This window comes from Stigmatopora argus, chromosome 21, assembly GCF_051989625.1.
Source record: "Stigmatopora argus isolate UIUO_Sarg chromosome 21, RoL_Sarg_1.0, whole genome shotgun sequence".
NCBI lineage: Eukaryota > Metazoa > Chordata > Actinopteri > Syngnathiformes > Syngnathidae > Stigmatopora > Stigmatopora argus.
Genome location: NC_135407.1, coordinates 2,752,773 through 2,764,260, shown reverse-complemented (window position 1 = coordinate 2,764,260; position 11,488 = coordinate 2,752,773). Strand labels below are relative to the sequence as shown.

Here is an 11,488-nt window from a genome sequence, read left to right as displayed (position 1 = left end):
ACGGGTCAAAATTAGTTGAAAAGGCACGGACTTTTTTTCGTTTGTCACTGCCAATGACGCGTAAAGACATCCAATCCATTTTCACCGTGAGGCTGACAATGAAAATGTCCTTTAGAAGCACTCTGTTGAATCTTTTGTTTGCCCTTGCGATTGTTTAAATATTAACTCGAGCAAAATGTCAGTCGTGTTTATCTACACACAAACGTCAGGTTTGTATTGTATTGTATAATATCTTTTTTTTAAACTAAGGTTAATGTGGTTGGCCAGAGTAGCGAGCAGGTGGTTTTTGGGTGTGACAAGCTGATAACCTGAGGTTGTTTAAAAAAAGAAAGAAAAAATAGAGAGCCACGGTATCAGGTGGAAAAACAAGCATTCCTTCAACTATCAAAGGAGCGCAATGGACCCGCAGTATTTTAAATCTCATGTAAGTACATTCTGCCTTTTCTGTTTGCAGTTTCTGCTCTTCCCTATTAGCTTTTGTCTTTTCTCCTACAGACAATGTGTTGGGGTACCCTCGGAACGGTGCGACCTTTCTCCAAGTTTCACCCCCAAAATGATGTAACGCAGATCCACCAGGCCCTGGAAAAGAAAGGTAATTCCAGCCGAGTGACGTATTTAATACATATTCGTTTTTGTCGTCCTGGTGTAATTGCAACTTTTCTGCGCTGTCAGATGTGGCTACTCTAGTGAGCGTCCTCACAAATCGCGACAACGCTCAGAGACGGATTATCGCCGAGACGTTTCGAGAAGCAACGGGACAGGTACGAAAATACGTATTTGGGTGTTTTTACGTGGTCAAAATGAGACGGTGTCGCCTGTCAGCGACTTTGTAATGTTTGCCGAACAAACACAAATGTTCTATAACACGCCTTTGTTTAAAGAGGGAGCGTCAGCTCAAATCATCATGGTGTGTTGAATGTGGTGTTTTTTTTTTGGATAGGATTTGGTAGACCTCTTGAAAAAAATTCTGTCTGGAGATTTGGAGGATCTTATGACTGAACTGATGATGCCACCAGCGGAGCACGAGTGTCATCGCCTGCGACGGGCCATGGCAGTAAGTGTTTTCAGACGTACACCGTATCTCTTGACTCAACGGCGACAGATGTACAACCCATGGGGCGGCGATTGAAATGGGGTTAAACGTATGAGAAAAGAAAGGATGGCTTGGCAATGCTAGGTGTCCAATCGCGTGGCTCTTTTCGTATTTCCGCAGTGAATTTCAGTTAGTCTGTCACTAGTCGACAATGAATCCAATTGATTTGGGAGAGTTGGCAGCGCAAATACTTGGTTAATAGAAAATTGGTACGAAGTATTTTGTTTAGATTGGCTGTATATTAATCTCAGATTGGTATTGGATTGGATAACTTTATTCATCCCGTATTCGGGAAATTTTGTTGTCACTGTAGCAAGAGGGTGAGGATGCAGAAATAGGAAAGGCATTTTAGACAGATAGGTAATAAGTAAGTTTATAGAGAAATACATGAATAAGCATGTTGCTGAAATATATATATATATATATATATATATATATATATATATATATATGTATGTATATATATATGTATATGTATATATGTATATGTATGTGTATATATATATATGTATGTGTATATATGTATATGTATGTGTATATATGTATATGTATATATATGTATATGTGTATATATATATATATGTATATGTATATATGTATATGTCTATGTGTATATTTCTATATGTATATATATGTATGTATATATATGTGTATATATATATGTGTATGTATATATATATGTATATATATATATGTATATATATGTGTATATATATATATATATGTGTATATATATATATATATATGTGTATGTATATATATATATATATATATATATACATATATATATATATATATATACATATATATATACAAATTCAATTCATATTGGCTCTAGATTAATTAGCGGGAAATAGGTTTTAGATGAACCATTTTTGTTTAGATGATCCTTGATATCATTGTAGCGAATACACATTAGTCCATTCGCCGGCAGCTTTCCCAGTTCAAACGAATTGGACGCCGGTCGCCATCATTGTGAGTCACAGCTAACGGGTTGCATCGATGATCACGCAGGGTTTAGGTACGGACGAGGAAACGTTGTTGGAGATTTTGTGTTCAAGATCCAGCAAGGAGATTCGGGACATTAGCGCTGCGTATGGACAAGGTAAGCAGGCCAAGTTTGGAGTTTTTGTAAATGGTAGTTATTGAATGACATTTAGAAATCGTTTTGTTTTTATTCCTGTCGTATTTGCTTTTCAGTATATAAAAAGGACTTGGAGAAGGACGTGAAAGCAGAAACCAGCGGAGACTTAGCAAAGCTTGTCGTGGCGCTTGTAAATGTAATTAGTTTACTGTCGTATTTTTGCACTCTTATTGTTCCTTATTCGTTTAGGTAGAGAAAAAGGAAAGCATTTATTGTCGGTTTTAATCCGCAACTGACTTTTTTCCACCAACAGAAAGAAGAAGTGGCTGGTGTTGTTGAAAAGGACATTCAGGTATTCTTTTTAATGTAATATTACTTAACTTGACAAAAGGAAATAATCTGGTTTCTTTGCAGTCATTGGCCGCATCGCTAAAGGAGAAAAAAGCTGATGTGGCTCCTTGGATCGATATTCTCACGTCTAGAGATTCAAACCATCTCAACAAAGGTGAAATACAAAATATGTGTACCATTTTTCTGAAGACTTTAACTTCAACTTACCAACAGTGTTGAAGGGACTGGAAATGGAGAATGGCCAGATGGTCATTCCAGTTCTGGAGAAAAGATTCTCGGGGGATATTCGTCTGGGATTGAGTGTCTTAGGTAAACTGTTCTTTGACCGTGCACGACGTGTGTTGTTGGACGATCACCAATTAATCTCTTGATTGTTTTGTCTATCAACAGTAGAGTGCATCCAAAACCGTGATATGTACCTTGCACAAAGATTAAGACAGATGAAGGTAAGCTGCGATCAAATGTAACATGGTCAAGCAAGTGAATTTATTAGCCTAAATTAACTTCCCGTACAGGTCTCAACAGTACACGGTGTCATGGTGTCCCACAGTGAGGAGGATCTACTTTGTATCAGAGTTGCCTTCCTTAAACTGGTTGGTACTTCTCTCTATACAACACTGCAGGTAAAATACAAACACTTTGTTCCTGTATACGGCCATAAGAAAAGATAATAATAATAATGAATCGCGATTAACCACAGTTAATTATTAATCTATACAAAGCAAGTGCTTATTGGTGTTCATTTGTGTTAAAACTGTGCCGGTTTCTCCTTGACAGAAATATTTTAAGGGTGATCATTTGGAAGCTCTTCTGGCCATCTGCAGATCAGAAGATTAATCAGGAATCAAACGTGAAGTGGATCTGGTATACTTTTGTGCACCTAAAATCATTTATCAAAGAGTCCCTCCCGTTAGTGATGTATTTTGCGTGCCTTCAATTTTACCGAGGTTACGGCTCTTTTGGGAATTCCAACGGCAAAATAAAGTCACTTGAAATGTTTGACGAGTGAGTTGTAAAGGTCATTCGGGAAGGATTTCTTTGGCGTTCACGAGCAGATGACGTTAAGAAGGAACGACATCGCAGGCAACAGCAGCGACATCGAGACTTTGCCTCCTCTGCTGTATGTCGTGGTTTTAACGGGTGTAGTCGTAGGATCGGTCGTGGCCATGGTGGTTTTGACTGTCGTAAGATTGGTCGTCGCCGTGTAGGTTTTGACTGTTGTAGGATTGCTGGTCACTGGGGTGGTTTTGGCTGTCGTAGAATCGGTAGTCGCTCTTGAAGTTTTGACTGTTGTAGGATTGCTGGTCACCGGGGTGGTTTTGGCTGTGGTAGAATGGGTAGTCGCTATTGAAGTTTTGACTGTTGTAGGATTGCTGGTCACCGGGGTGGTTTTGGCAGAATGGGTAGTCGCTATTGAAGTTTTGACTGTTGTAGGATTGCTGGTCACCGGGGTGGTTTTGGCAGAATGGGTAGTCGCTATTGAAGTTTTGACTGTTGTAGGATTGCTGGTCACCGGGGTGGTTTTGGCTGTGGTAGAATGGGTAGTCGCTATTGAAGTTTTGACTGTTGTAGGATTGCTGGTCACCGGGGTGGTTTTGGCAGAATGGGTAGTCGCTATTGAAGTTTTGACTGTTGTAGGATTGCTGATCACCGGGGTGGTTTTGGCAGAATGGGTAGTCGCTATTGAAGTTTTGACTGTTGTAGGATTGCTGGTCACCGGGGTGGTTTTGGCTGTGGTAGAATGGGTAGTCGCTATTGAAGTTTTGACTGTTGTAGGATTGCTGGTCACCGGGGTGGTTTTGGCTGTCGTAGAATTGGTAGTCGCTATTGAAGTTTTGACAGTTGTAGGATTTATCGTCACCATAGTGCTTTTGGCTGTTGGATCGGTGGTCGACACGGAGGTTTTGACTGTCATAAGATTGGTGGTCACCACAGAGGTCCCATGTGTTGTAGGCTCGATTGTTGCTAAGACTGCAGTAAGCTCGTTGGTTGCCAAGGAACCCTTGGCAGTCGGTAAAAAGAAAAAGAGAAATAGTCCATAATTTTTATAAATAGATTTTAGGAGCTTAGATTGTATCTAACCTTTTTTTTGAATGAACAATCTTTACAGGTTAATGTAATCCACTATTTAGTGATCCATTAGTGTAATAATAATTAAAAATGTATACTATTTACAAAATCTGTTAAAAATAAGATTCTCTGAGTAAAGGTTTCTGTAATATCTTGCTGTTTAGTCTTTTAAAGACATCTAAAGGTAAAAAAGTTGATAAAGTTGTATACTTTTGCAAGTTGTTTTGAACAGGTCGAATAAATCTTTCATTGAAGAATATTAGTAAAGTATATCAGTTCAAACAAATACTCCTAAAATGTCCTACCTGCGTGGATGCCAGGAAACCCACAATGCATAGTCCAACGAGCGAAATCATCCTAACAGATAAACGATTTTTCCTCAGAACTCCCCAAAATGACGACTTGACAGCTTAGGTGAGGTTCTCTTTAGTTATGTAGACCACACAATGTCACTTCTTATATACTACAAGGATGTCATTCTATTTTTGGGGTGGGTCATACTCCATTTATGGCTAACTTTGATGCATTGACTGACTCCAGGAAGTTGGATGAATGATTTCATATGATGTATCATATTAATCTGGTAGAACATTTCAACCACTCGGTTCCTGGTATTTCGAAAATGTGACTCACTGATAGTGAAGTTTTTATTGGATTATATTAAAACAATGTATGAGATGTAATGTTTATTCTGGGTTTAATTTTGAACATCGGTTTGCTGCGTGTCATGTGTCCAAGCAATAGTGACGCAGTAATATTCCAAAAAGGAAGTAGTGAGATTAACCATTAAGGGAACCAAATCAATGTACCTCATTTGGTTGTAAATTAACAGACAATCATTTCCATGTACAAATCAATGTTTCTATGAGTTTGTTTTTAGGTTGTTATCAAATCAAAGGTAGCTTTTGCGTAGTGATTCCCAGTTCAATTCGATTCAAGTCTACTCCTGACAAACACAGCAGAGGGATGAACAGGAGCCACCCGATTGGTTGTACAAATAGTCAAAACACCCAAAGAGATTCCAATCTTTTAATGACAATGTTATTTCTGCGTATAAAATTAAGCAAACATGCTTTGTTATATTATTTGGGCGATCGAGGTGGCCAACAATTGTACAGAACAATTAATAATTGAATTATTCACCACAAATGACAAACTGAATATAAAGGAGTAATTTTTCCATTGAATAATGTAGCTTTAGAATCTATTTTACGAATGTTTAATGACTTTGTAGCGTGGCAGTTTTCTATGCATTACAGATCAAAATGGTGAAGGCAAACACAGAAACGGGATTCCAAAATTCCCACAAAGAAGATGTCCCCGCATTCAACGTTGTGGTCAAGAGCGTCGGAGTGCTTCCGGTGGACGTCATAGTCTGCGTCGTGGCAGTGATGATATCTGAGGTAGGTGTTTCACTCAGTGATGTTGCGTTCGCCGGATCGCCAGGGAGGTCACTCGTAGAAAAATGACTCGGCACTGGTGCGGTCGTTGCGGACGGAGTAGAACGTGAACACGAGGAACACGCGGTCGTGGTTTGACCCTGAAAATAATATTTGAAGGCGTGATGAGTGTCTTGTTTGTTATTTCAAAGTTGGCAAAGTTAGATAAAACAATGGGGAAGTGCGATTGTACAGGCAAATCATTCACGTTTCAACTGCTGAAATGTCACGCAGCATATGAACCCTAATTTGCATGAGGAAATATGTGGCTGTATTTGTCTTCTTACTTGGTAGAACATTATACTATGACTGGGTAAAAGAATAAAGAGTATGAAATATTTTAATGTCATGTGGAATATATGTAACTGTAGGCTTTTACATGATTGCAACCAAAGTCTATACATGTAGGTCTATATATATGTACTTGATAACTTTATTTAACTTTCCTTAATTCAGCTTGTATTAACATTGTATTAACTTGTAAAAGTAAATGTAATTCTCAAAGTGAAAAAATACAGTAGTTATGAGTAATAAGATCATTGCAATAACCAAAAATATATACTTGGGCAAAAAAATGTCCATTTTGAAATAGATCTCCAATTGTTTTGGCTGTATTGCAACCTGAACTCACAACAATGTTAGTACACAAGGCAGTAATTGAATGAAATACATTTGCATTTGACATCATGCTACCATCAAATGGTGTAAGGCATATATCCACATATTTGCTTGTTAGCATTGATCTTTTAGTACAAATAGATTTTAAGGTAAGTTACGGTATTAGAAAAAATGTTTACCCAGGCGTATTTAGTCGCCACGAAGATCAGCCACATCGACAGGACAAATTTTGCCGTGTTCTCCATAGCGTTATCTTTCGGTGCCAGTCGCACCCCCAGCTTGCCACGGCTCTTTATATACCAACCACCTTCTCTCTACCATCCATAGATGCTGATAAGCAGAGGTGGTCCTGGCTGATATTGGACCCTGGGAGGACAGCCTTCTCACATGAATAATATTTACATGGGATCTCATTTCACAAGTGGGTATTTGATAAACAAATAACATCTCTATGTTAATATATGTTACCAGTAGCAAGAAAGAAAAAGTCCTTTTGACCTAATAGAAAATAACAGCAATGTAAATAGCAAAAATGTTAAGCTCTAAGAATCATACACACAAACTAACGTGTGTAGTGTAGTATTTCTAGTCGATAATGTTTGTATTTAGACAAATCTGTTTGGATTTGAGATCAGAATTTGTGCATTGATGGCAGTTAGTTACGGGAAATCAACAGTTATAGAAAGGCTTGAAATCCTTGATATCATGTTTAGGTTAGAGATGTCTTTGCTAGTTGTTTTAGATTGATATTGGTCATTATTGCAGTCCGTGTTTAAAATTGTGATATCTCTCCTTAGATAACGTGGAAGGAGCATTTGGATCTGATCTTACAAAGAGTTACTGACCAGCACTAAGCACGGTCCGTTAGGAGTGAATAGATGATTATCCCTATTGTTTGTCTAGGTTTGATGCAGTTTGTCCAGTTGGTTGCGGTTGCTAAGTTTCTGGCCACTGAAGGCCAAATTCAGGTGGGTTGATATGTCAGAGTTATTCCATTATGTTTGAAACGTTTGCGTTTGTCATAGACAATGTCCCCTCTATTTTTTTGTTTGTCTGGGCAGAAAGATGATCTCCCTGAGCACCGGTGTGAGCAACATCATCATTGCTCGCTATGGGCACACCTGCCATAAACAGGTGCATGTCTTCTACACACATTATTTAGCAAGAATACAATTTAATGATTAAGATCTATGAATGGGGTGGCCCGGCGGATGAGTGGTTTGCGCATCAGCCTCACAGCCCCCCAAAAAATCTAAATTTGGATTTTATTTTGTGCGCTCCATATGATTTGCTGTGCGCAGTCGTGCACGCGCAGCTTAGAGGGAACATTGGTCATAGAGCTTCTCCAGAAAGCACGCACGGGGCGAAAAGTTATCAGTCGAGACGCGGCGGACACCGACGTTAATTAGTTTTGTTGAGTGGCCAGATTAGTATTCATGTTCCCCGACTTTTGTATTGCCGGTGACTGCGGTACTCGGATGTTTGCCAACATGAGAGTTTACTGTTGAAACCAGCTCTTAAAATTATATTCACCCGGGCGACCAAACGTCCGGTCACGGGTGACTGTGTGATCATGTACATCTTGGAGGCAGGAGACTGTCATCAGGATAATGTTTTCCTGACTAAAATGGTTAAGTGACTGAGTTTAATCTTGTATGCTTTCAGGGTAGCTTTATACACATGGACTTGGCTACATTTTGGGATGTGACCTTTAGGGTCTTCTTCCTCCTGGGAAGTTGAGCAAGAAGATGGTGGAAGTGCACTACCAGGAGTTTTGCGCACCCTTCCTGCACTTGTGCCGTTAAATCGACCTCATCCACGATCACTATTCTCCTAAGGTAAACTCAAACGTCCTTGATATAGCATTGGGTAAGACGGTGAAAAAAGGTAGGGACAAGTTCCGGTTGGACTCATTGATGTGGCGGCTTTCCAATATTTACAAAAATGGATAAATGAGTGAGGGTGCTTTGTTGGATAGTGTGGTGGAAGAGATAACTAAGTTTGCAATCCATCTATTTAGTAATAGGTGAGGTTATGTGTTGTGACTTATTTTATCTCAAGGTGTTTCTTTCTTTAGCATTTCTTGTCTATTGTTACCTCTGTTTGTTGAGTTTCCATTGTATTCTGTGAATTTTTCGTTCGTGTTCTTTTAATTTCTTTTCCTACATGATGTTTCAAATCTTTTTTTTTTCGTGTTATGTTCCTTTTATTTGTCATGGGACGTTTCTATTGTTTTCAAGTATTAGTTATGTTTCTTAATTTTTTTATGGTTTATTTCTTGTATGTTTATATATTTTTCTGATGCTTTCTTTCTTTTGGTGTTTCTTTTCATTTGTTATGTTGTTTTTCATCTGCTATGTATCTCTTTTCTTATGGTAAGTTATTTTCATTTCTTATGTGTCTTTGCTTTTGTTATGTTTCTTTTCATTTCTGATGGTAAGTTCTTTGCATCTCATGTTTCCTTTCTTTTGATTTATGTTGTTTTGGTAAGTTATTTTCATTTATTTCTTTGCATCTCTTATGTTTCTTTACATTTCTCTTGAAATCTTTTGGTAAGGGGTCGTTTCTTGTGTCATGGTAAGTAATTTTCCTTAGTTTATTTTCATGTCTTATCTTTGATTTTGTACGTTTCTCTTCTTTTTCTTTTGGTAAGTTGTGTTTCATTTCTTTTGGTATATTTCTTTTCTTGTCTTGTGGTAAGTGATTTTCATTTGTTTCATCTCGGATTTCTTAAGTTTCCTTTTGTATGTTTCTTTTCTTATGGTAGGTTTCTCTGCTTTTTCTTTGGTAAGTTTTTTTCTCATCTTATGGTAAGTGATTTTCCTTAGTTTCTTTTGGTGAGTTCTTTTCATTTCTTATGTTTCTTTTCTTGTCTGTTTGCATTGATGTTTCTTTTGTAATCGTAAGTTCTTGTCAGTTGTTCTGTTTCTTTTCTTTCCTTTCCTTATGCTAAGTTCATTTTATTTCTTATGGTAAGTTATTTTAATTTCTTCACATTTCTCTTCATTTCTTTTGGTAAGGTTCTTTTGTAGTCATGGTAAGTAATTTTCATTAGTTTATTTTCATGTCTTATCTTTGATTTCTTAATTTTCATTTTGTGTGTTAGTTTTCTTATGGTAAGTTTCTCTTCATCTCATGTTTCTTTGCATTTGTTGTTTCTGTTCTTTCTGTTCTTTCTTATGTTTGTTTTCTTGTGGCAAGTTATTTGCATTTCTTTCTTTGCATCTCTTATGTTTCTTTAAATGTCTCTTCATTTCTTTTGGTAAGGTTCTTTTCTTGTGTCATGGTAAGTAATTTTCATTAGTTTCTTTTCATGTCTTATCTTGGATTTCTGAAGTTTCATTTTGTATGTTTTTTTTCTTATGGTAAGTTTCTCTTCATCTCATGTTTCTTTTCTTGTGGCAAGTTATTTGCATTTATGTCTTTTGGTAAGGTTATTTTCTTGTGTCATGGTAAGTAATTTTCATTAGTTTCTTTTCATGTCTTATCTTGGATTTCTGAAGTTTCATTTAGTATGTTTCTTTTCTTACGGTAAGTTTCTCTGCTTTTTCTTTTGGCAAGTGTCTTTTCATCTCATGTTTCTGTTCTTGTGGTAAGTTATTTTCATTTGTTTCATCTCTTATCTCGGATTTCTTAAGTTTCATTTTGTATATTATTTTCATATGGTAGGTTTCTCTGCTTTTTATTTGGTAAGTTTTTTTCTCATCTTATGGTAAGTGATTTTTGTTAGTTTCTTTTGGTGAGTTCTTTTCATCTCATGTTACTGTGCCTTTGTTGTTTCTTTTCTCCATATATTTTGGTAAGTGTGTGTTTCAGTTCATTTCTTATGTTTCTTTTCTATTCTTCAGTTATGTTACTTTTCATGTTTCTTTTCTTATGGTTCTTTTGGTAAGTTTCTCTTCATTTCTTATGGTCTGTGCGTTTTGTAATGGTAACTTTTTTTTCATTAGTTTCTTTTCATGTCTAATGTTTGATTTCTGAAGTTTCATGTTGTATGTTTCTTTTCTTATGGTAAGTGTCTTTTCTTGTGGTAAGTTATTTTAATTTGTTTCTTTTCATGTCTTATCTTTGATTTCTTGTTTTCTTTTCTATTCTTCAGTGATGTTAAGTTCTGTTCCATTATTTATTTTATGTTGTTCTGGCAAGTTTTTTGCCTTTTGTTGTTTCCTTTCTTTCGATGTCTGTTCTTTTGGTAAGTGTATCTTCATTTCTTTTGGTAAGGTTTCTTTTCTTGTGTCATGGTCAGTTATTTTCATTAGTGTCTTCTCATGTCTTAAGTGTCATTGTGTCTGTTTATTTTCTTATGGTAAGATTCTTTTCATTCGGTTCATCCCCTTAGATTTCATAAGTGTCAGTTCTGTAGTTATTTTCTTATGGTAAGTTCCTTTCATCTCATTGTTCTTTTAATGTGTTGTTTCTTTTGTTGTCTCTTATCATTAGTTGATGTAAGTTTTTGTCTCATCTTATGGTAAGTAATTTAGCCTAGTTTCTTTTGGTGGAGTGTTCATATTCTTTGCATTAGTTGTGATTTTCTGCATATATAGGTAAGTGTTTTTTCATTAGTTATGTTGCTTTACTTTGGGTAAGTTAGTTTTCAGAGGCATTCTTTCTTCTTCTCTTCTTCTTCTTCTTCTTCTTCTTCTTCTTCTTCTTCTTCTTCTTCTTCTTCTTCTTCTTCTTCTTCTTCTTCTCTTCTTCTTCTTCTTCTTCTTCTTCTTCTTCTTCCTTCTTCTTCTTCTTCTTTCTTCTTCTTCTTCTTCTTCTTCTTCTTCTTCTTCTTCTTCTTCTTCTTCTTCTTCTTCTTCTTCTTCTTCTTCTTCTTCTTCTTCTCTT

General features: G+C 36.7%; 2 protein-coding genes and 1 long non-coding RNA gene across 3 annotated transcripts; 1 reads left to right on the top strand and 2 right to left on the bottom strand.

Moving 5' to 3' along the window:
• Nucleotides 1–268: 268 nt before the first annotated feature.
• Nucleotides 269–3,527, top strand: anxa14 (annexin A14). The gene is made up of 12 exons (XM_077591152.1): nucleotides 269–424; nucleotides 496–592; nucleotides 673–761; nucleotides 941–1,054; nucleotides 2,108–2,198; nucleotides 2,294–2,373; nucleotides 2,491–2,529; nucleotides 2,592–2,682; nucleotides 2,742–2,837; nucleotides 2,919–2,974; nucleotides 3,044–3,151; nucleotides 3,306–3,527. Exons 1-12 carry the CDS (start codon nucleotides 398–400, stop codon nucleotides 3,363–3,365), a joined length of 948 nt encoding a protein of 315 aa, XP_077447278.1. The 5' UTR covers nucleotides 269–397; the 3' UTR covers nucleotides 3,366–3,527.
• Nucleotides 2,993–5,015, bottom strand: LOC144067404 (uncharacterized). Its single transcript, XM_077591154.1, has 2 exons — nucleotides 4,904–5,015; nucleotides 2,993–4,530 (listed from the first exon to the last, which is right to left on the bottom strand). The coding sequence occupies exons 1-2, from the start codon at nucleotides 4,932–4,934 to the stop codon at nucleotides 3,662–3,664; spliced, it is 900 nt and encodes a 299-aa protein (XP_077447280.1). The 5' UTR covers nucleotides 4,935–5,015; the 3' UTR covers nucleotides 2,993–3,661.
• Nucleotides 5,016–5,613: 598 nt separating this feature from the next.
• Nucleotides 5,614–7,542, bottom strand: LOC144067408 (uncharacterized). The gene is made up of 2 exons (XR_013297938.1): nucleotides 6,835–7,542; nucleotides 5,614–6,138 (listed from the first exon to the last, which is right to left on the bottom strand). It is a non-coding gene; the product is annotated as an uncharacterized LOC144067408 (long non-coding RNA).
• Between the last annotated feature and the right edge of the window lie 3,946 nt (nucleotides 7,543–11,488).